Consider the following 24471-nt stretch of genomic DNA (forward strand, 5'->3'; position numbering starts at 1 on the left):
TTTATGTTGTAATAATTTATATTATTGTGCTATGAACTACTCTATTCATACCATCAAGGAATATATGGGAAAATTTGCCCGGACCGTGCCGTTTATTCAAAGAAAGAGCTTCATTTATAAACACACAGCTGTTTATTCAAAGAAAGAGCTTTATTGTTAAACACACAACTATGTACAGTGCAGCAGTAATGTCTCTTATGTTGTCCTCCAAAAACGTCAAAAAGAAGCGCCCAACACATTCGGGAAACACAGGCGTATATGGTGAGTTGCCCTGTATTTCGGTATCGCCTCTAATCTGGATTGCAAAGTGGCACAGAGTTCAGAGAGCTCCAGGCTGCGAGAGGGCGGTGGCCATACAATCCATCCAGACACCCCGTCAACAATGCCGTCTTCCTCATCAGATATGAGTTCAATGGTCGCGGACTTCCAAATGTCCACCTCATCCTCAGCCAGCACACTTCGTCTCGCTTCCAGCAACTGTAATACAATCCATAAAGACAATAAGCAACCTGAAAAATACTCACATTGACAAAAAACGGATCTAATATAATAAATCTTACCCTTTTTCTTCTTGATCGACACCGAGCTAAACTTCGCAGTTTCCGCCTGCGATGTAAGTTCAGGTTGTTTGTTTCTGAAGCTCCAGCGTTTCGATTCATAATACGTCTTACAGGCAGCTGGAAAACAATTACATGAGACTGGTATTAATAAAAACAGTCACGTTAAAAATTAAACAAGGAATGAGAAAAACATTAGAAGTTATACTTACACACAATGTCGTCGTGATCAGCGGTTAAATCTGGACTCGCGGTAATAGCTCCAAGCAGATAAGAGGTCACGGCTTCGTTATGAGGCGAGGATAGTCTGTGTAAACAAAATGTGCAGTTTTAAGCTCGGATCTATTAACGCATCCATTTCCTTATACAGCTGAATAAAAGCATATTCTTTAAATCGTAACGTTACATTACCCATGCTCTGGTTCATAGCGCCTGCAGTTTGCCTCAGAGTTGTGAAGACACCAGACAGCTGAAAATTAGTCGAAAAAGTTGGCCGCGTCCATGCAGAGGAGTTGAAGGGGAGCTGAAGGCGAGACGGCGTCCTGTCATTGTTGATCACGAAAAAGCAAAGCAGCAAAAACACAGGAAATGTATAAAAAAAAGAGTCCAAAACACGTCTGTTTAAAGCTTGTCTTCAAGTTTTGTACGCGTCATGGCCATGACCTCGCACGTGATTGGACGAGGGCGAGAAGCTCGTCGGGCTCCTCCAATCACATGCGAGGTCATTGTCATAAGGATGTTTTCCAGAATTAATGAAAAAACTCTGTATTAATAAATTTTCCTGGACAGAATGGAAAATGTATTTAGTACCACATGCATGTACAGACTACAGTTCTCACTCACAAATTTGAATTAGGATTGATTGTCTTGATATAGTCAGTTTATGACAGTTTACAAAGAAGGCAGTCTAACAACAAACTAATTTTAAGAAATGTATTAAATTAACAAGAAAATGAAACAAAAGAATGTTAAGAGGTGAATAAAATAAAAAAATGTTGATGTATTTTGGCTGTGTGTGTGTGTGTGTGTGTGTGTGTGTGTGTGTGTGTGTGTGTGTGTGTGTGTGTGTGTGTGTGTGTGTGTGTGTGAGTGTGTGTGTGTGTGTGTGTGTGTGTGTGTGTGTGTGTGTGTGTGTGTGTGTGTGTGTGTGTGTGTGTGTGTGTGTGTGAGTGCGTGTGATTGTGTGTGTGTGTGTGTGTGTGTGTGTGTGTGTGTGTGTGTGTGTGTGTGTGTGTGTGTGTGTGTGTGTGTGAGTGCGTGTGATTGTGTGTGTGTGTGTGTGTGTGTGTGTGTGTGTGTGTGTGTGTGTGTGTGTGTGTGTGTGTGTGTGTGTGTGTGTGAGAGAGAGAGAGATAGAGAATCACAAGAGTCCGGAAATCAGTCCACAGAGGGGCTTAATTTATCCCTTTATTCTTCAACCTCATTGAGGTTTCAGACCACCAAGGAGCTCCAGAAAAACCTATTATATTTATTTTCACTTCATTTAAGTTAATGGGTGTGGCAAAGGTGCTTCAATTACATATAGGCATAACACCGTAACTTTTTATTTTGTGTGTATTTTTTTTAACATAACATTGGTTATTGCTAATGACATACAGAGTAATTAATCTACTTTGTTAGCCCGGACAAGTTGAATCTACTTAAAAAATTGAAGCAAACTGGTTGCCCTAAAAATTTAGTAATGTGAACTAAAACGAGTACATTTAACTTAAAATGTTTTAGTTTAAAAAATTCAGAACCTAGATAAAACTCCCCCTGCTGCTACTCTGATTTGCATTTGTGTAGCTCACAGCATGTTCATTTACATGATAAAGCCTCCCCTAGAATTAAGGGGAGGGGGGGACATGGGGGGACAACTGCCAAGCAAGGCCCACATCAATTTCCGACAATTTACGGCAGTTTTCGGTGTTGCCTGCAGTGTCTACAGTGCCACATACTGACGAAAATCCCACTTTTCATGCAACTGCACTCTCAGTCGTAACCTATCCAGCGCTCCATGTAAGCCAAAGATCTTAGTCCTCTATGCCTACGAGTTGAAAGGGATCCGGCTAGGGCATGTTCAATTCTGAAATTTGTGGAATCGGTTCTGATTCTGATTCCTGTTTCTGGAATCGATTGAGTCAATTCCAAGAATGATCCCTCATTGTTGTTTTCCATTCTTTTTTGATACTTTTGTTTTAAACCAAAGATTGGAGGAACCTAATCTCACAGTAACCACAGAATATAAAGGTAACTGAAAGTCATAATATGAAGCTTTATTTGTCACGGTTCATAGATTCATCGTCTCTTTCTCTCTGTGTTTGTGTGGTTGTGTTGGAGGCGTGGTCACTGATTATTGGGATCTGATCACCGTCACCTGATGCACTCATTATCCACTGCATTTATACACCTTGCTCACAGTTCCTTGTTGTCAGTTGTTGCAGTTCCTTGTGGGTTCCTGTCTGTCGGTGTGTTTCCCCTGAGTGTGTGCTGAGTGTGTGCTTCGTTCCGGATTCCTGGATCCAGCCGGTTCCGTGTGCCCGTTGCCTCCCTGCGCTGCTCTGCCTGCCGCCCTGCCGTCAATCTGGATTTGTTCCTTGGGTAACTGTTCTTCTCTGTGGACTTTGACACTGTATTATTGAGAGTAATAAACGACTGTTCTAACTCGCTATTGGATCCTCTTGTTTTCTACCAGCATACGTAACATTTGTAATATGAAGATGCATTTGTATTGCTCAGACTGATTGTAAATTGTAATTGTGTCTCCCCCTGAAATGGATCATAGCCCAGCAGTAAATTCACTATTTAAAAAAAAAAAACACTCATTCAACAACGTGCATTATTGCATGGATGAAACAAGATGTCATGTCCAAAATGATGTCACAGTTCAGTTGAATGATAACGTTTACGTTAGCTGTATGCATTTACACAGAATGTACGAAGCAAACTGTATACTGAAATAACCACAACATAAACAACAAAACTGAAATAAGAGCACACAATTTATCTGTCAATCAGATGCGCGTGGAAGTTGAGTTTGTTACAATAGCAACAGTAGGCCCACTGAGCTCTGTGCTCTCGCGTATTTTCTTTCAGATTTATCATTGGCTGATAAAAAGAAAAAGTATAAATATATAAAGACCTGAAGCCCCAGATGTCTGAGGTGCCTGAGAACCAGGCCCCTGTGTTTGCACAACAAATTGAGAGTGAGCTAGAATGAGCAAGTCATCTAGATAGTTGAGAATGCGAATGCCCACTTCAGGGAGAGACTTCCGGTGGCGCGCGCTGCAAGATGGCCGCACAACACTAGGCTGTTGACAAAAAACGTTTTCTTTCTACAGCTTTTTTCTCAAGCCTGATCGATATTGATAGAGCTCATCGAGTATACTCAAACTCCAACTCATCTAAACCACGATCGTTGATATTCTGGCTATCCTGACAGGCAAGCCATCCTTCAAGGAGCACGGAAAGCAAAACCCACTTTGCCCGGAGGAGCGTGCCTGGAATTTTATGCTGATTACAGTTATGAGACAGCACAAAAGAGGAAGGAGTTTTCAGCCGTGAGATTCAAGCTTCATCTGAAAGGTGCCAAAACCTTCCTCATCTACATATGCTGAGAGTCACACATAAGGGTCAGAAATACTTGTTTGAATCTCCGGAGGATGCTGAAAAATACCTTCAGGTTCTTGACAACACTTCGGTACCTACTACTGCTCGTAGATCTTTAAACTTCCCGCTTCAGGAGGAAATGGAGGAGGCTGAATAAAGAGTCTAGTAATGTCTTTGCTGACAAACCTATGCAAATACATGGACCAAAGACTTTTTCAGCGTTTCAATACAATTGTCTTTTAATACAATTGCATTTTGTTTCTAAATCTCCCTTAAACAATTTTCATGTGCAGGTTGTTGGACCGTGATATGTAAAGGTCTTTAACTAGTTTAACTATTGTATGTTTGTTTCCTCAGAAAAAAAGACAGGTTACAGTTCTTAGTTTAACCCTTAATCGCCCCTCAAGTAGGGTTTACGTTTGAGTCCCTTGGGGTCAGATAGACCCCAAACTTTTACAGAGCGATTGCATAAGGAAATATAATTTTTTTTACATGGAAAAATATATATCATTTTTTTTATTTACTTCTCAACTATACATTTATGCTGTGTTTTTGTGGGTATTTGGTAGTTTTTTACCTATTTACTGCACAAATACTTAGCTATGTCATAAATTGGGTCATTAAAAATTATTTTTTAATGAAAAAATCACTTGAATTATGATCTTAAATAAATATAAATAGTTTTTGGACATTGCTCTGTGTTCGGGATAGAATACCGCCATCTGTAGGTTTGTGGAAAAACTTTAGGAATTATAGTTAAAGAGAAAGAGAGTGCAATGACCACATTATCCACTAGAGGTCCATAGGGAAGTTATGCAAAAGTTAAGCTGCCTTTCATCTTTCTTTTATTTGCCCTTTTCCTTCTCTTTCTCATGATTGTTCCATGTTGCATTTGTGCTCTAGTATTTGTCCTTCATTTATGTATGGAATTTTTTCAGATTTATGCCAGTTTTGTTGATTTTATTTGCCAGTTTCTATAAAAATGCTCTCTGTTGCAGTCACACACGTGTGTGTGTGTGTGTGTATGAGACAGAAAGTTCGTTCCACTTTGTGTATATGCTCTAGGACCAGATCTTGATATAAATGTAGACATTTTCAGATTTATACTGGATTTAGTTGATTTTTTTTTACAAACAAAGTGAAAAAAAAAGCATTTTTTACATTTTCCCATTCATTGCCAAAATCCAAAAAAAGGCTCCAGACACCTGTGTTTGTTTGTGTGTGTGTGTGTGCGTGTGAGTGAACATGCTTGTTCCATATTGCATTTGTGCTCTAGTATTTGTACTTCATTTATGTATGAAAATCTTTCAGATTTATGCCAGTTTTGTTGATTTTATTTGCCAGTTTCTATAAAAATGCTCTCTGTTGCAGTCACACACACACATGTGTGTGTGCGTGTGTGTATGAGACAGAAAGTTCGTTCTACTTTGTGTTTATGCTCTAGGACCAGACCTTGATATAAATGTGGAAATTTTCAGATTTATACTGGATTTAGTAAAAAAAAAAAGACAAAAAAAGTGAAAAAAATGTATTTTTTACACTTTCCCATTCATTTTCAATGTGGGGTCAATCTGACCCCGAGGGACTTAAACGGTAAAAAATTTTTACACACCTTTAGAACAACCAAATCAAGCCCAGATTTTTTTGTGCATGTTTAGATAGATTATTTAGGAAAAGTCACCGAGTCTCATGGCCCTGAGATGAAGGGAACACTTTTAAAAAATTGAGGAAAAGTCCAATGGGGTCAGCTGGACCCCAAGGGACGATTAAGGGTTAAATCAGTTTGCTGTAAAAAAATCTTAAGAAAATTGCACTTTAAACTGTTCTTCTGAGTTTGGAAATAATTTTAATTAGTTTAATTTCCTCAATTGTTAAACTCATAGGGGGCTAATAAGGTGAATAGTGTTTAGACATTGCGATCGCCACAGACGTTTGCTAAAAGGGGGATATGGGAGAGGGAGGGGGGGCTCAGACACAAAAAGCACTCAGGACCATCTTTGTTTTAATTTTTGCATTTAGCAGTGGAAACTTTAATGGTATGCTTAATAACTTGCTCCAAACATTTTTAATTACATGTTATTCTGTGTGAGCTCTGTAACTACGGACTATGGTTAGAATAAACACATTGTCTTTTAACGTTCGGGGGTTAAACTCTCCTATCAAACGTACACAGGTTTTAGATCTTGTACACAGAAAAAAAGATTGACGTAGCATTTCTTCAAGAAACCCACCTGACCGCCATGAATGCCCAGGTGTGTGTGGGGCTCCAAGTCTGTCTTCAACGATCACCATCTGCAAGTATAAAGACTTTGTCATTCAGGATCTCATCACGAACTCCCAAGAACTTCTGCACCACTCACCTGCACTTCCGTTTACACTACTGGATTGTTCAATAAACTTCACTAACCTGTACTTCTTGTCTCCGACCCTTCTGTACCGTAACAGTTATTAGGGAATTAACACATCATAACACATTTAACTAATAACAATTCATATATTACCTAATCTATTAATCATATAGAACCATCAAACTTAAATCTTCATCAAATATCATGCAGTAATCATTAATAAATGGTTTAGTTCTTTGTGAGTTATACATTAACATGTGATTATCTGTGCATTAGTTAAGTATGAATTAATGCATATTAGTGCACCCGTATTGTAAAATGTTACCATTAATATGCTCCAAAATCATATAATGCCTCCTTTTTCGAAATGTTTCAAAAACCCTACTATCTCTCCAGGGCTATTCAATTATCGCTGGATCTGATATGAATGCCATGCTTGACAGTTTTGGACCGTTCCAACCCTTTGGTTTCAGTAGCGCAATCTCAGTCTTCTACAGCGCTGAGATTGTTCACTAGATTTAGATGTGTGTGATGCCTGCTGAATACATAATCCGACAGCTAAGGAATTGACCTATTTCTCCCCAAATCACAAATCATTCTCAAGAATTGATTATATTTAACTTTCATTATCAATACTTTTCAGGTCTAATCAATATTTAATTTCTTTCTAAGTGTTTCTGATCATAATGCTGTATTAACACATCTTCAGTATGTAATATAGTCCTTAAACCACTCTGGGGCACGACACACTCTACGAGGACGTGAAGTACAAGGAGGAGACATTGACATTTGAGATGTCTGGGGTTGAGATGTCTGGGGGTCTTCTGCTAGAGAAGATGTACCAGAAGTGGTCACACAGGATGAAGACGGAGCCAGGTGGTAGATCCTTGGATCGAGGGCTCCCTTCGCTAGCAAGGGTTGTAAAGCGCTACGCTGAGTATTGCTCTCTAGGATACCTGTCACTGAGATCCGGTCTGAGTTGGTTACTGCCAGTTTCGCAGTCCCTCTGTCTGGGTGCCTTACCTAGAGGCAAGTGTCCAGAGGATCTGTTTCTAAACAGGAGGGTTGGCCAGACTGAAGTGTCCAATATAAGTGACACCAGGTCAGGCCTCCCTGGTGGCATTCAGGTAAATATGTTCCCCAAGTAGTGATTTGGCTAGGGCTCCCTCGGGTTCCCTAGCCACATTCCCTTAAAGAGACCCCTTCTGTTGAAGTGGTTGGTTCCAGGCCTTTGAGTGGCCTGGGTAGGACTTCATGTAGTGTATGAAGGTTTCCTCTTGAGGCTTATAGCTTGGGCTATGACCATAGGGAATGCTGTCACTGACAGCCCAGTGTGACCTGAATGAGAGTGGTTCGGGCATTTCATTTGAATTTGCTTGTTCTGACAGTTGTCACTGCCAGTGGACATGCACTCCCCTCAGCATGGTGACATGGGTATATCGTTCTCCAAAGCACTCTAGGATGCAGTGCGAGTTCCCTTTCGAAAGGGAACATCTCAGGTTACGTATGTAACCTATGTTCCCTGAGAACAGGGAACGAGACACTGCGTCTCTTTGCCATGCCTCGGGGCCTGTCTACCAAACAGTCCCTTCAGACATGAAGGTGAATGTCATGTTTACAAGGCGCCCATATATACTTCCTGGTCGCACATTGATGACATCATGGGCTGTCGCCAGTCAATAGACATTACAAATTCCTTACAAATTCCAAAATCCTTACGACTTACAAATATATCTACCGTTAACTACTAGAAATAATTTAGAACCTTTAATGTCCTGCTTCTCTGATATTAAAACATGGCTGGCTTCTAATTTTTTATATCTCAATGAAAACAAGACGGAGGTTGTAGACCCCAGAGGAGCAAAGGGCGCAGTAGAGATTGATTTTGGCCCACTGACAATGAACGTTAAAGCATGATTCGATTCGACATGATTCGATAGTAGCTTCAGACACCTGTCACGCTGAGACGTTCCCCAAAGTGTACTAGGACGCAGTGTCTCGTTCCCTGTTCTCATGGAACACGTAACCTGAGACCTTTTTTATTTTACTAATTCGGGGAACAGACACAGTCTCTATATTGTGATAATATCTAGGTGCAAGAGTCTCTATGTGTTGGGATTTATCTGACTTCTGTGATGTGAGACAGCTATCAGACGGTCGGTTAAGCCAGTCCGTCTGCTTCCTGACCTGGGACCCAGTTAGTCAAGGTTATTAAATAAAATAGATTAGGCCTAAGCTTTTTTTCTAAAGTGTTTACACCTGTTTAATTTGTTTAATTGTAATGATACAAAGCCAAATGCTGTAATTAGGAGTGTGCAGCTGAGCCAACATCTGTATCTGTTACAATCTCAAAATTATTCATCTGTTCATCTGTATTTGGATTAAGAACGAAGTGGGTGGGGCTTTTTTAATGAGAAGTTACATGAGAAGCCCATTTTAACTCTGTTCCCTTCATAGATCTCATTGCTAACATTTTACAATAAGGTTGTATTAGTAAACGTTAGTTAATGCATTAGTTAACATGAACTAACCATGAACAACACCTCTGTTCAGCATTAGTTAATCTTTGTTAACGCTAGTTAATCCAAATACAGCTGTTCATGGTTTGTTCATGTTAGTTCACATTGTGCACATGTTAACAAGATTTTAATAATGCATTAGTAAATGTTGATATTAACATTAACAAAGATAAATAAATGCTTTATATGTGCAGTTCATTATTAGTTCATGTTAACTAATGTAATTAACTAATGAAACTTATTGTAAAGTGTTAGCTTTATTTGTTTTTATTTGTTTTAAGGAACTTTGTGAGTTATGTCAGGAAAATCATTCACAACCTCAAATAATGTCGATGTCAATGTCAGCTTTATTTGTATAGCACTATTTAAACAACACATGTTGACCAATGTGCTTTACAACATCTAAAAAATAAATAAATACAATAATAATAATAACAATAACAATACACACATTACCACCAATAATAAAAATATTTCAACAAGAGGAATATGCCATGGAAAACAAATGAGTCTTAAGTTGTATTTTAAAAATGTGTACCGAATCAGCATCCCTGACATACATGGGTAAACTATTCCAAAGACTAGGTGCTACTGACGCAAATGCACAATCCCCTTTCCAGCTTAACTTGGTCCGTGGAATTTTGAGTAAATTTTGCGTTGTTGATCTCAGTGTTCTTCCTGTTTGATGCTCAATTAACAAATCTGATAAATAAGACAGTGCAAGGCCATGCAAAGGTTTAAATACTAGTAAAAGTAACTTAAAATCAATCCTGTACTGTACTGGAAGCCAATGTAAGGAGACCAGGGATGGAGTGATGATGTTTTTTAATATTCATTAATAGTCTCGCAGCAGCATTTTGAACCTTCTGCAGCCGTAGGATAGAGGCTTGACTAATAAAGCATTACAGTAGTCTAGTCTTGATGAAAAGAGAACATGAATTGCGATTTCGAGACTCTTAAATGTCAGACAAGATTTCATCTTGGCCAGATTTCTCTGATGAAAAAAGCTAGACTTTACAACATGATTTATCTGTGTGTTCAACTTGAGAGAGCTGCCAATAAAAACGCCCAAATTTTTAACACATGCTTTAACGTTCATTGTCAGTGGGCCAAAATCAATCTCTACTGCGCCCTTTGCTCCTCTGGGGCCGAACACTACAACCTCCGTTTTGTTTTCATTGAGATATAAAAAATTAGAAGCCAGCCATGTTTTCATATCAGAGAGGCAGGACATTAAAGGTTCCAAATTATTTCTAGTAGTTAACGGTAGATATATTTGTAAATCGTCAGCATAGCAGTGAAAAGCTATATTGTGTTTTCTAATAATATCCCCCAGTGGGAGCATGTAAATTGAAAAAAGTATGGGGGCCAAGATGGAGCCTTGAGGCACACCACATATAAGCGATGCCGCTCTCGATGTATATGATCCAAATCGTACTGCCAAATAAGAGGATTCTGCATAACCCTGCTGATTAAAATAGAAAATAAGAGAAAATAGAACTTGAAAGAAAATCAGTGGTTGATTTCAAAGTTGGAAGGGGGAAAAAAGCACAGTAAGTGGGAGACCTTTTTGGATGAAAGTTATGTACTACAGTTGGTGTATCACTACTGAGTTGATCTAACTAGATGACAAAAGATGGAAAATTGTATTTACGGTGAAAATATAATTTAACATTTCAATATTGACCCTTTTTTCCAGGGTTCTATCATCATTGGCATATAAATATGAGGTGCCATGCTCAATGCAGTCTACTGCTATTCAATACTTTGCAGTTTTCCTTTGTTGGTTTCCACTTTTTCTTCATGTGTTTAACTAAAATTACTTGCATTGAAAAATTATAAAACAGCCCACAGATCACTCCACATCTAGTTCCAAAGTTCATCCAATGTTATTTCATCAGTTTTTCGATAAAAAGAATAAACTAATATGGACTTTAACAAGTTTAAGACTTAGGGCCAGGGTAACCTAACCCAAAACTGATAGCTAAGATTTGCCTTCAAGCCAAGGCTGTTGACAAAAAAATATTATTTGTATAAAAATAAATGTATAATAATATTGAACATGTTTACTGAAATATACCTACGCCATAGCTATTTATACATAAAAACTTACATTTTGTTGCATAAGCATTATTTATTTTTTTATATATATATTATAGAATATTTGCCTTTTTGATTATAAAAGACAAATGATCAGCGTGATTTCACTGTGGACATTGGTCTGAAGAATGACATGATGACAGGCCAGGGTAACCTAACCTCTACTGATATTTATGTTCAAATGAGTTGACAGAAGTCTTGTACAATTTGATACTCATTAAAAGTTAATAATTCATTAAAAAATTAATACTTGGTCAGCAATAAACTCCTATAAAAGGTCTGATTCTCTGAGGAGCTCTTCACAAACCATCAGCCATGAGAGCTGTTGTGCTTGCCCTGACAGTAGCCCTTGTGGGTAAGTCAAAATATATTTATATATTTTTCTCCTCTCTTTTTACCTATTTAGAAAAACTTGTTTAGAAAATTAGAACCTATTGCATCCAAATAAAAAAAATTATAATAATAAAAAAGATTTTCAGAGAATATTTATTCTGTTTCTTTATCTGTTTCTTTCAGCCAGTCAACAGATCAACCTTGGTAAGTAAATATGATTTGGCAAATGAGTTTTAAGTAGTAATTTAGATTGCATTATTGCTTAAGTAATGACCCTAACAACTGACTCAAATACAAATTCTGTATACTTTTCAGTTCCTGAGTTTGCCCTTGATAAGACCTATGTGTACAAGTATGAGGCTCTGCTCTTGGGTGGTCTTCCTCAAGAAGGTCTGGCCAGAGCAGGTATAAAAGTCAGCAGCAAGGTTCACCTCAGTGCCGTGACAGAAAACACCTTCCTGATGAAGGTAATGACCATTAAGAACTGTATACATTGTAGATGTTCAACACTGAGAGAAAAAATGTGTGACCAAGCACAGGCTGTTTAAAGCAACAATTCCCTCATTTAAAGTAAAAATGTTCCCTTACAGCTCATGGATCCTCTACTCCACGAGTATGCTGGCATTTGGCCCAAGGATCCATTTGTTCCTGCCACTAAGCTCACCTCAGCTCTGGCTGCTCAGCTTCAGATTCCCATCAAGTTTGAGTATGCTAATGGTGTGGTTGGAAAGGTATTCGCCCCTGCAGGAGTCTCCCCTACTGTACTGAACCTGCACAGAGGAATCCTCAACATCCTTCAGCTCAACCTCAAGAAGACCCAGAACATCTATGAAATGCAAGAGGTGAAAAAAGTGATCATAGTATGTTTTTTAAATCTATTTTGAGTTCTGCAATCTAATTTTTTACTTGTCCATCAAGGCTGGAGCTCAGGGAGTGTGTAGGACCCACTATGTCATCAGTGAGGATCCAAAGGCCAACCACATTATTGTCACCAAGTCTAAGGATCTGAGCCACTGCCAGGAGAGAATCATAAAGGATGTCGGCTTGGCATACACTGAGAAGTGTGCTGAATGCACAGAGGTAATGAAGAAGACTGAGAATTTTTTTATATTTTCAATATAATGAAAATGCCAAGAGTCAAATGGTCATATACCTTTCTCTCTACAGAGGGTCAAGAGTCTGATTGAAACTGCAACGTACAACTATATCATGAAACCAGGTGCCGCTGGTGTATTGATCGCTGAAGCAACAGTTGAGGAAGTGTATCAGTTTTCACCCTTCAATGAGATCCATGGGGCTGCTCAGATGGAAGCAAAGTATGATTGATCCTCTATGAGATTTCTCTTAGAATTATGAAATAATAATATTCCTAAGATTTTTTCATTAAAGATTAAGTTGAAACTTCAGAAATAATTATTTCTTTCAGACAATCCTTGGCTTTTGTTGAGATTGAGAAGACCCCTGTTGTTCCAATCAAAGCTGATTACTTGGCCCGTGGATCCCTGCAGTATGAGTTTTCAACTGAGATTCTTCAGACCCCCATTCAACTCTTGAAGATCAGTGATGCACCAGCCCAGGTATAATTAATGACCAAAAATCTTTAACCAAACCAAAACCCCTGTTTTATGATGTTAACTGAGCACTGCCTTTACTCTTTGTAGATTATCGAGGTCCTAAAGCACTTGGTTGCAAACAATGTTGCCATGGTCCATGATGATGCTCCACTTAAGTTTATTCAGCTCATCCAGCTCCTGCGTGTTGCCACTTTGGAGAATATTGAGGCTATCTGGAATCAGTTCAAGGACAAACCAGTTTACAGGTACAATTTGTGAGCAATAAGCTAATTGGAATATAGTTAAAGGGCCATTTTTATTATGAATATATTTTAAACAATTAATCTGTTAGGCGCTGGCTTCTGGATGCTCTTCCTGCTGTTGGCACACCAGTCATTGTAAAATTCATCAAGGAGAAGTTCCTGTCTGGTGAACTTACCATTCCTGAGTTCATTCAGGCTCTTGTGGTTGCTCTGCAAATGGTCACTGCTGATTTGGACACTATCCAGTTGACAGCTGTGGGTACATTTTACTATACTCAAAATCTTACATAAATTAAATTAATAATTGAATCTGTAATACGAAATTTTCTGTATTTTGCTGAACAGAGTTTGGCTATGCACGAGAAAATTGCCACAATCCCAGCTCTGCGTGAAGTCGTCATGCTTGGATATGGTTCCATGATTGCCAAACACTGTATTGCAGTTCCCACTTGCCCTGCCGAGCTCCTCAGGGTAAACACCTCGAGCCCTCCAAAACTTCTGTCAGGGACTTAATCTTTAATATTTGTCTAACTTTACGTGCCTCAAACTCCTCAGCCCATCCATGACATTGCTGCAGAAGCCATTTCCAAGAATGACATTCCTCAAATCACTTTGGCTCTGAAAGTTCTGGGCAATGCTGGTCACCCTGCTAGTCTTAAACCCATCATGAAGCTCCTACCTGGACTGAGAACTGCAGCTACTTCTCTGCCTCTTAGAGTCCAGGTTGATGCCATCTTGGCCCTGAGGAACATTGCCAAGAAAGAGCCCAAACTGGTAAGTGTCAGACATTGTAGGAATGTAAAAAAAAAAAAAAACATATGCACATATTCTTCCAATAATAAAATAAACTTATTTCCTTCCTCAGGTTCAGCCAGTGGCTCTGCAGCTTGTATTGGACAGGGCTCTCCACCCTGAAGTGCGTATGGTTGCTTGTATTGTGTTGTTTGAGGCCAAGCCCTCAGTGGCTCTTGTCTCCAGTCTTGCTGGTGCTTTGAAGACTGAGACTAACATGCATGTTGCAAGCTTTGCCTATTCCCACATCAAGTCCTTGACCAGAATCACTGCACCTGATATGGCATCTGTGTAAGAAAAAATATATATTTCTCATATCGTTTTCTTCATCTCATCAAATGAGAACAAGCCAGAAGTAAACCTGATTGTCCATTTCAGTGCGGGTGCAGCTAATGTTGCCATCAAGCTCATGAGCCGCAAGCTGGACAGGCTTAGCTTCCGTTTCAGCAGAGCCCTTCAGCTGGACTTCTATCATAGTGAGTCTTGCCATTTTTATAAGAGAGATTAAAAAAGGCGTCTTGGGTGTTTCTTAAAATGTGTATTACAAAAAAAAAAAAGAAATTCCCTGAAAAGATTGCATTAATTGTATTCTTACCTCTGTCCCTGTGCAGCCCCTCTTATGATTGGAGCTGCTGGTAGTGCCTACATGATCAATGATGCCGCCACCATCCTGCCCAGAGCTGTTGTAGCCAAAGCACGTGCTTACCTAGCTGGAGCTGCTGCTGATGTTCTTGAGGTGGGCCAATCAAGACTCTTAATTTTAAACCGATTCATTGTTTTTAAAATATTTTCAGTCTTCACTCAACTGATCTTTTTAAACAGATCGGTGTGAGAACTGAAGGAATCCAGGAGGCTCTTCTGCAATCTCCTGCTGCAGATGAAAGTGTAGACCGTATCACAAAGATTAAGCGCACACTGAGAGCAGTAAGTTCATGCATATTGTATTGTATAATTTTGTAATTTTTTGTAATATTATAAAAATGACAGGCAAAATGTATATTACTTCTCTGTTTTAACCCTTTAAGCTCACAAACTGGAAGGCCTTGCCAGCCAATCAGCCATTGGCTTCAGCCTATATTAAATTGCTTGGACAAGAAGTGGCTTATTTCAACATTGACAAGACCATCATTGAAGAAGCAATACCGGTATTGTGTTGTAGTTTATGTCTCCTCTATTATTACCATATTTTCTGAGATCTGTCTCACAAAATCATTCTCACAATTAGAATTAAGTTTCTCATAAACACTATTCCCAGATTGTCACTGGACCCAAACCACGTGAAATGCTGAAGGCTGCCCTTAAAGCTTTGCAGGAAGGAATTGCCATTCAGTATGCCAAACCCCTGCTTGCATCTGAAGTGCGTCGTATCTTGCCAACAGCAATTGGTTTGCCCATGGAGCTCAGTTTGTACACTGCTGCTGTCGCTGTTGCAAGTGTCAATGGTATGTTTTTTTCTTCGAATTTCTCATCCTTTCCTTGGATATGAGGGTGTCACTTCGAAGTCTGATGTTGCTCTGTTCATCCTTCTAGTTCAGGCCACCATTACACCTCCTCTCCCAGAGGCAATTGAGACTATGACTCTTGAGCAGCTCAAGAAGACTGATGTTCAACTCCAAGCTGAAGCTAGACCAAGGTACACTTTCAGCTACAATCATAAAGATGAGATATAAAGTACACAAAACAGTTTTCAAAACAATCTTCCTTATTCTTATTTCAGTGTTGCTCTCCAGACCTTTGCTGTGATGGGAGTGAACACTGCCTTCATCCAAGCTGCTGTTATGGCAAGAGGAAACATCCGTACTATTGCCCCTGGAAAAGTGTCTGCAAGAGCAGACATTCTCAAGGGCAACTACAAGGTGGAGGCTCTGCCTGTTGAGCTTCCTGAACACATTGCTACTGCGAGGTAATGAAATCTTATGTTGCCTTCACATGCTATCGGAATTATCGTAAATACTAGTTAAAAAAAAAAATCGGACATGAATGCCCTCTCAAGTCAAATTTGAATGCAATGAGCTCATAATCACTACTTCACAAAATTTCCGATAGCACATGAAGGCAGCATTAGTCAGGCCAGTGTAGCAAACATTTTGATCAATTCATAAATTCAAAAGGTTTCTGAAAGTGAAATGTGACCCACCTTTTTCTTGTTCCTACAGCTTTGAGACTGTTGCTGTGGTCAGAAACATTGAAGAGCCCACCGCTGAGAGGATTGTGCCCTTAGTACCTGAGGTGGCCATGCAAAATGCCCATCCTTCTGATTATTTGGTAAATTTTGAACACACATGATGGATATGTGTTAGTGTACTGAGCGTTAATTTGATTCAAGTTTTAAAATGGCAAGTCTTGATATAATACACAATTATTCTTTTCAGTCCTCTGAAATACCAGATGAGACTCCTGTGAGATCTTCTGCTCCATTTCACAAGACTCTCTGTCTTGCTGTCCCATACATTGAAATCAAGGGGTGCATTGAGGTGCACTCTCACAATGCTGCTTTTATCAGAAATACTCCTCTCTTCAACATTATTGGACAGCACTCAGCCCGTGCTGCACTGACAAGAGGTATTATTTCAGAGAAGATTACATTGATTAAACTCAAATATTTTCAGACAAAATAATAATTGTCATTTTGGCTGTAGCTGAAGGTCCTGCAGTTGAAAGACTTGAGCTTGAAGTCCAAGTTGGTCCTAGAGCTGCTGAGAGGCTCCTCAAGCAAATCAGCTTCATTGATGAGGAGACTCCAGAAGGAAAGGCCTTCCTGTTGAAACTGAGGGAAATCCTGGAGACTGAAGATAAAAATAGACGTGTCTCTTCTGAAAGCAGCAGCAGAAGCAGCAGCAGCAGCAGCCGCATCATCAGCAGTTCAAGCTCCTCCATGTCCAGCTCTCGTGTGACTGAGGTGAGGACGTGGAATATATTTTGGTTGGTTAGGTAGAAGAGCTGCAGTGCAGCTATGTTAAGTAGCCAATATACGTGTCATAAATACATTTATTTAATTCCTTTGATTTTATATGGATTTTCAGACTGCCACCATCATGGAGCCTTTCAAGAAATTCCACAAAGATCGGGTAACTACTAAAAATAATTGTGTTAATATTGTTTACTTAGATCATGGATTCTCAACTCTTGCCTTGAAGGTCCACTTTTCTGCAGAGTTTAGCTCCAACCCTAATCAAACACACCTTAACAATCTAATCAAGGTCTTCAGAATTACAAGAATGTTATAGGCAGGTGAGACTGATCAGGGTTGGAGCTAAGCTCTGCAGGAAAGTGAACCTTAAGGGCCAAGGTTGAGAATTCCTGATTTAGGCCACATCCACACGAAGCCAGAGCTTTCCCCATCCAATCTTTTTTTCCCTTCCGTCTCAAGAAATATCTGCATGCACACGAAAACCAATGAAACAGACTCAAAACGATGTAGTAATACATGCCAGACCAGTATGTGGTGCTGTAATTCTGCCACAGAAATACACTAAAAACGGAGAAGAAGAGTTGTGGCTAGAAGGGTTACGGTAGGAAGAGAGGCAAAATCTCACGATAAAATAACAATAAATAAATGTGCTACTTACCAGATTGTGTTTTATTAAAGCCTACACCCACCCCAACCCTAAACCTACCCTTACAATAATGCAATGACAGTAATTAAATGACACATTATTGATGTGTGCATACCCAGTGCCTGTAGCTGTATCCCATCTAGTCTTTTACCGTGTGGGATGTGGTGTGATGACATCACCGTTTCACAAAATATACGGATCGGTTGTACACACGGAAACGCAAGGGTGTCGGTTTCAGATTTATCCACTCTGGGACCCGGTTTCAAAAAATATCGGTTTTAGGCTCCCAAAACGTCAGATCCGTGTGGACGAAACGCTGATACGATACAACATTTTTACATTTACAGCTCCGTGTGGACGGGCCTTAGATCATCAAATATTTATCATGTCCACGTTATTTTTGCTTGCAGTACTTGGCAGCCCATGGCGCCTCAAAGGCAGTAAGCAGTGGAAGCACTGCCTCTAGCTTTGAGGCTATCCAGAAACAGGTGAATCAATCAGTGTCATTTGTTTGTTCATAATAACATAAAATTCAAAGGTTAAATTTGGCACCAATACCTGTATGAATATATTATGATTTATGCTTTCAGGCTAAGTTCCTTGGAAATGCTAGTCCACCTGTTTTTGCCGTCATTGCCCGTGCTGTGAGAGTTGACCACAAGCTGCTGGGCTACCAACTTGCTGCTTACTTTGACAAGCCAACCGCAAGAGTGCAGCTCATCATTTCCTCCATCGCTGAAAATGACAACCTGAAGATCTGTGCTGATGGTGCCCTGCTGAGCAAGCACAAAGTCACTGTAAGACTGGAACTTGTGTGAATCTTTTTTTTTTTTATCATTATAATTTTCTAACAATTACCAAAATTAATTTCTCAAGTGAAATTATTGACATCAATACCATCCTTTGGACACAAATGTCCTTTTTCAGGCCAAGGTTGCTTGGGGTCAAGAATGCCAACAGTATGCAGTCATTGCTAAAGCTGAAGCCGGTGTCCTGGGCGAATTCCCTGCTGCACGTCTAGAGCTGGAATGGGAGAGGCTGCCAGTTATTGTCACCACCTACGCCAAAAAGTAATGTTCAGCAACAATGAATGACAAATGTATAGAGTAGAAAATGACATTCGTTTAACCTGTTCTTCTTTGTGCATCCCTTCACAATTAGGTTGTCTAAACACATCCCCATGGCGGCTCTCCAGGCGGGCTTTAGACTTGAAAGAGCAACAAACAGTGAGAAAGAGATTGATCTGACTGCGGCCTTACCAAATCAGAGATCCTTGAATATCATTGCTAGGATTCCAGAGGTGAAACAAATTTCCATTAAATTTTGACTGACAGAGATATAATAAGATAATACAACTAATTATATTTGTTCCTGATGCTCTAGATGACACTGTCAAGGACGGATATTCATCTTCCTGTCGCTGTTCCCATCAATCCAGATGGAACTCTTTCTATTCAAATCGACGAGGACATTCTCTCCTGGATCCAGAAACATATCAGAGAAGAATAAGACATGAAGAATTACATTTTACATTTTTTTTTGAAAATGTGTGTGGAATTGATTGTTCTATGACAGTTTAATTTAATTTTACCACTGTTGAAATGCAAGTAACACTAATAAACACTCTGCAAGTTACTTACGTGTGGATTGCTTTATTTCACAGTAAAGTATAGAATTGTTTGTTCAATTATGCTAGTGAATACTGTATCCTTCAAATAATTAAAACATTCAATAACATCACCAACAAAAAAATCACTTTTTAGTAAAAGACTACAAAAATGTGTAACATACAGACAGGTTTATTAATTCATGACACTGTCACTATACATTTGAAAAATAAAATGTATACTAAAGATATGCTTTTATGAAAGCGTAAAGGCTTGCCTTGTAACAAAACTGACCAATCAAAATCAAACCATACAATACCATTTTTTCCATCGAAAAATTCAGCTGAAAAGTCATTAGAGAATATTTTTACTTAACTGGATAGCCTCATAATAAAGTTGACTAACAAATGATTTATCAAAAGATGGCAAGAACAGCAATAATGTCAAGAATAACCTCTTTCAAGATGAGGACAGTTTTCAGATCACCACACATTTTTTTTAAAAGCGTACAATTTCTCAAACTATGACTCATTTTCTCTAAACTCTGAACATCACTTGCAAAAGCAAACTTTTCTTGTGGTGCAGCGTGTGATGTGCGTGGTGGGAGCGGCGGCACTGGTTTTACCACTTTAGTTGAGAAAATTGTAAAAAGTGCTATTGAAACAGAGGTGACTCGTCTTGTATGCAGTTTTACATTTACATTTATGCATTTGGCAGACGCTTTTATCCTAAGCGACTTACGTTGCATTCAAGGTACACATTTTACATTTTGTCAATTCTTGCTTTCCCTGGGAATCGAACCCATGACCTTGGCGTTGCTAGCGCCATGCTCTACTGTTTGAGCTATAGGAAAGCTTTACAATTTTACAAAATGAATGGAAATGCAAAACTGAAAGATTTATAGTTATTTATCGTTTCTCAAAACATTGCGTTTAGATTTCTAAGTGAGCAAATGAAGTATTTTCACATGATTATTGGGTGTAGGTAATTGGTAAATGAGTGTGGCATTTAAATGGTAATGGCTGTAATTTATACACATTGATGCATTTTACAGAAATATGAGAGCAAGAAATCGTAACCTAGGTTTACCTTAACAGGAGGTCATGTTCCTGGGAATTTTGGTTTGAATGGACACCTAAAAATCTGAAACTCTAGACTCCTTCACGCCATTATCAATAGTTGTTGTTGTGTGAACAAGTGGTGCAGGTATGACATCACTTTGTAGGCGGAAGCGAGTTAGCATTTTAGCACTTCCGGTTCCATCGTCCCAAAGTCAATTTGTTTTTTTAAAATGGAATTTAGTTTAAATAGCTGAAATAAGATTTGTGGTGAACACAGGCTCAATACACTTTCACATTTTATTCTACGACATAAAATACATCAGTATTACCCCACTCTTCATTTTTTTTTAAGCTATTATGCGTCTTGAAAAAGGAGGTTGCTAACAAGTGGCTAAATGGAACTACAGAGGCTGTGGAGGTGATTAAACGTCATCACGTCGACAGCACAGTCCGCTTTTACAGCCTCATTATGCTTATAAATGTGCTCTTATAAAGTAGTCTAACTCAAACGTTTTGGGGAAAATGTAAGAGTGGTCGGAAGCTTAGTAAAATGGTGACGTTGAAATCGCGGGACCGTGGTGTAGTTTATAGCCTACCTTTAGCCTTTTACTTCTGGCGATTGCATTTAGGCTTTAAAATTCATAAAAATTGTGTTAATCTGTGATAATTATCTTGATTGACAAATGCGTAAGTATCATAAACTTTTGTTGATCACAGATTTAGTTTTTTGCGATAATCCAAAAGCCAATTGGAAAATCCTATTGGGTTTTTCTCAAGGGAACCAGATCGATGCGAACTGCCGGTTGGCTTACAAAGTGACGTCATACCTTACCTTTGACCCATGCGGTGCAGGTATGACATCACTTTGTAATCCTTTGATTTTGAAAATGAAAACATAAATTGTAAAATATATATATATATATATATATATATATATATATATATATATATATATATATATATATATATATATATATATATATATATATATATATATATTTAACTACAAGTAAATACAGCCAAAACAACACGTTACATTTGAATGCTTCAAAAAGTAAATTGTATATTGTATTTCTGAGACAACAGGTGCTGACTTCACTTTTGTATGATATTGTAATTATTCCACATTTTTACACAAGTTACTTTCTTTATTTGAATAAATATTAATTAAAGCATTATGAACTGTCTACAATATTATTCCAGTTTTGCTTTGTAATTTTATATAAACAAAGCTTATTCCTCAGTATCCTATGTTTTATATCTAAAATACATACATTTTAGGATCAGTCCATATATGTTAGTATGATATATTAAGCACTTTATCCATATATAACAGGAAATCAAAACTTTGTTTGATGTAAACAATAATGGTGGTGCACTGATTAACTACAAAAAGTCTAAAAGATAAAATAAAAATGTACGTTCAAATGCAAATGCACAATAAATACAATAAACATATAAACTACTTGATCTAGATTAGTTCAATACATTTTCCTTACAACTTAGAAACAAAAAGGTTGTTTTTGTTTAAGTGTAACAACACTGTTTAAAGTGATGCATACGATTATCCAAGTACCTGGAGTTAGACCATAAAAAAACTATAACTAATGCAATTAACAAGAGTTAATTTCTACTAGCAAAACATTTGAAGATACTGAATTTCTAAATGAAAATGCTAAATGTTTCAAAAAGTCAACATGGTCATATTTAAATCAAAACATTGCTTATTTATCAAAACTTACAAATTCAGAGGCTTGTATCAGCAGGCTTAACTTAAAGGTGGGATAAGTGTTATTTCAAAACTGCTTTAGTAAAGTGTCTCGGGCCATGGACCAAAACAAACTTGTAGCCAATCAGCAGTAAGGGGCATGTCTACTAATGACGGGGAGAAGAGCGCTCAGTGCTAGGGATGGGCATTTTTGTCAATTTCTCATTTCGATCATCGATAGGTCTCAAAAACGAGTACTCGAGTAATTGGGGGCGGGGCATGTGCAGGGGGCGGGGCATGTCCGTCATTGAGATAATGAAAACTGTTATGAAAATGGTTGTTGACAAATACAAACGTGACATGAAAACGGGTATATGAAAACATGAACATATAAAACAAAAAATAACTGCTAGATTATGATGCATAAATGTCTTTGAAAAAGAAACATCTTTATAAAATGACCGTCTCAAATAACCAAGTCAGTAATATCGAGCATTGCCTTTGAGCTGAAACTGTGAAATAACACCACCCTGCAGAGCTTGCTAGCTGGTTAATAAACTCAACCAAACGCACCCTATATCAATATTAATATGAAGATTAATATGAACCTATTACAACTTAAATCAACACAAAAGGACGTGAATGCGCACGTGAACTTCAGCGTGGTAGATTTTACAGGCTAGGGTTTGAAACGGAACATTTTGAATGCGCTCTTCCCTTAACAACGCTCATACACGGACAACGAAAGCACACAGAAACAACATTTTATTAAAATCCTGTTCTCATTATAATGCTTTGACAGATTGACTCTGCACATCATGCACTTAATTTTATTATTCATGATCGAAGCGTTTACAGACATCACTGCGCGTTTTCGAACTCATAGCGAAAAACCAACTTTAAATAAACTAGGTCTACTGTTAAAAAATACGTGAACAGTATAGCAGTGCTGCATTACTAATATCAATGATTCTGAGAAAGAAATAGCCTATCTGAAAAGAATATGACCGTCTCTAAACCATGTCGAGCATGAAATATGCGTTTGAGCTGAAACTGAAGAGAATGAACAACAGCCGGTATAACGACAGCACTTTGCTAGCTTATTAAGCTCAACCAAACGCTTCTTATATTAGATTAATCAGATATAGACAACATAAAAGTATCTTACAACGTGCATCTGCAGATAAGGACGCGGATGCTCACATGAACTTCACGCGCTAGTCTGAGTGTTCTCGCTAGTTTCTCTGTGGATCAGCTGATACACGGGGAACTAAGCACAGATCATTTACAGCATTCTATTTCCATCGTGTTTTCATTATAATGCTATGTAGGCTATGACAGATTGGCGCTGCACAATTTGCACTAACCATTTAATGATCTCATGATTCCAGACATCACTGCAGTGCACGCCTTTATTTCGCCGCGGTCTGGAGGCGTGCTGTAAAACGCTAACCAATCAGACCTCCGCAAAACGATGCAATAACCAATAAAAAAGAGACAAATATATTTTTTTCTATTATTTTTTTGTTCTCATGATCGATGATCGCTGTCACGTTCGAGTACTCGATTACTCGACCACTGTTGCCCATCCCTACTCAGTGCACGTCATTATTCAAAAGACACAACACAGGACGGACATTAGCCGAGCGACGACAGAAAGAGAGATGGCAGATAAAAAACATATGAAAATGTCTAAGGAACAAAAGAAGGCTTACGATCAGGCAAGAAGTATCAGCTTTCCAGCGCTGGAGAGAACTCAAGGATCGCCAAGGCCTGCAATTGGACGCCGAGGTTGCTTTATTTCTTCTTGATAGGCGAGTAACATTGGTTTTGTTTTGTTTCACAGAACTAATATATGCTGGCTTTTACTTAAATATACTCGTGTGTCAAGTCCGCTTGTTTGTCCATTTGCAATTGTATCGTCGTACACTTCAGCGATGATAAAGACCCATTCATTTCCACATCCTATAACGTTAAACCACTGTTTCAAGCGTCAGCTCGCAGTGTGTCCGAAAAGTAAGACAATAAATTCCTAATATATGTTTGTTTCCTTTGGTTCCTGTTTTCGTTATCTATATAACCCTCTAATCTTGTCATATTTGTAATATGTTCGTTAGTTGGACTGTCGTGCTCGAGTTGTTCATGAGAACTGTGTTTGTGTTTTTGGGATGGAAGGGATGACTTTTTCACTGAACATTCGACCTGGATTACCATAGTAACACACATTGATTCACTTATTGATGGCATAATACCCTCGGCCGGCTGGCACAGCAGATTCCGCCATAGTCGTTGCCTGGGTTATGTACATATGTGTGGAGCGGAGCTATCAAAATAGGGGCGTGTTTGTTTTGGTGATTTGAAATATCAACATCAGTTACCAGAAAGCACTTACCCCATCTTTAAGTCTCTGACAATCTTATCCCAAACACACAATTGTGTTAAATATTCATGTCTGTATGTTGTAAATTCAAACACATTCATATTG

At 38.6% G+C, this 24471-nt stretch overlaps 1 protein-coding gene across 1 annotated transcript; it reads left to right on the forward strand.

The window, feature by feature from the left end:
* Positions 1 to 7287: 7287 nt before the first annotated feature.
* Positions 7288 to 19244, forward strand: LOC307120176 (vitellogenin-like; the record flags this gene model as incomplete). The annotated part of the gene is made up of 29 exons (XM_079807062.1): positions 7288 to 7620; positions 8640 to 8700; positions 11629 to 11649; positions 11761 to 11912; positions 12036 to 12287; positions 12364 to 12525; positions 12613 to 12761; positions 12872 to 13022; positions 13107 to 13264; positions 13351 to 13516; positions 13607 to 13732; positions 13817 to 14035; positions 14127 to 14344; positions 14432 to 14529; positions 14665 to 14789; positions 14876 to 14977; positions 15079 to 15198; positions 15309 to 15495; positions 15584 to 15686; positions 15771 to 15956; positions 16210 to 16318; positions 16426 to 16615; positions 16693 to 16952; positions 17077 to 17121; positions 18021 to 18098; positions 18201 to 18407; positions 18538 to 18680; positions 18772 to 18910; positions 18994 to 19244. 29 exons carry the CDS (start codon positions 7288 to 7290, stop codon positions 19117 to 19119), a joined length of 4386 nt encoding a protein of 1461 aa, XP_079663188.1. The 3' UTR covers positions 19120 to 19244.
* Between the last annotated feature and the right edge of the window lie 5227 nt (positions 19245 to 24471).

The sequence above is a fragment of the Gobio gobio genome (genome assembly GCF_949357685.1).
Source record: "Gobio gobio genome assembly, chromosome: 24".
Classification (NCBI taxonomy): domain Eukaryota; kingdom Metazoa; phylum Chordata; class Actinopteri; order Cypriniformes; family Gobionidae; genus Gobio; species Gobio gobio.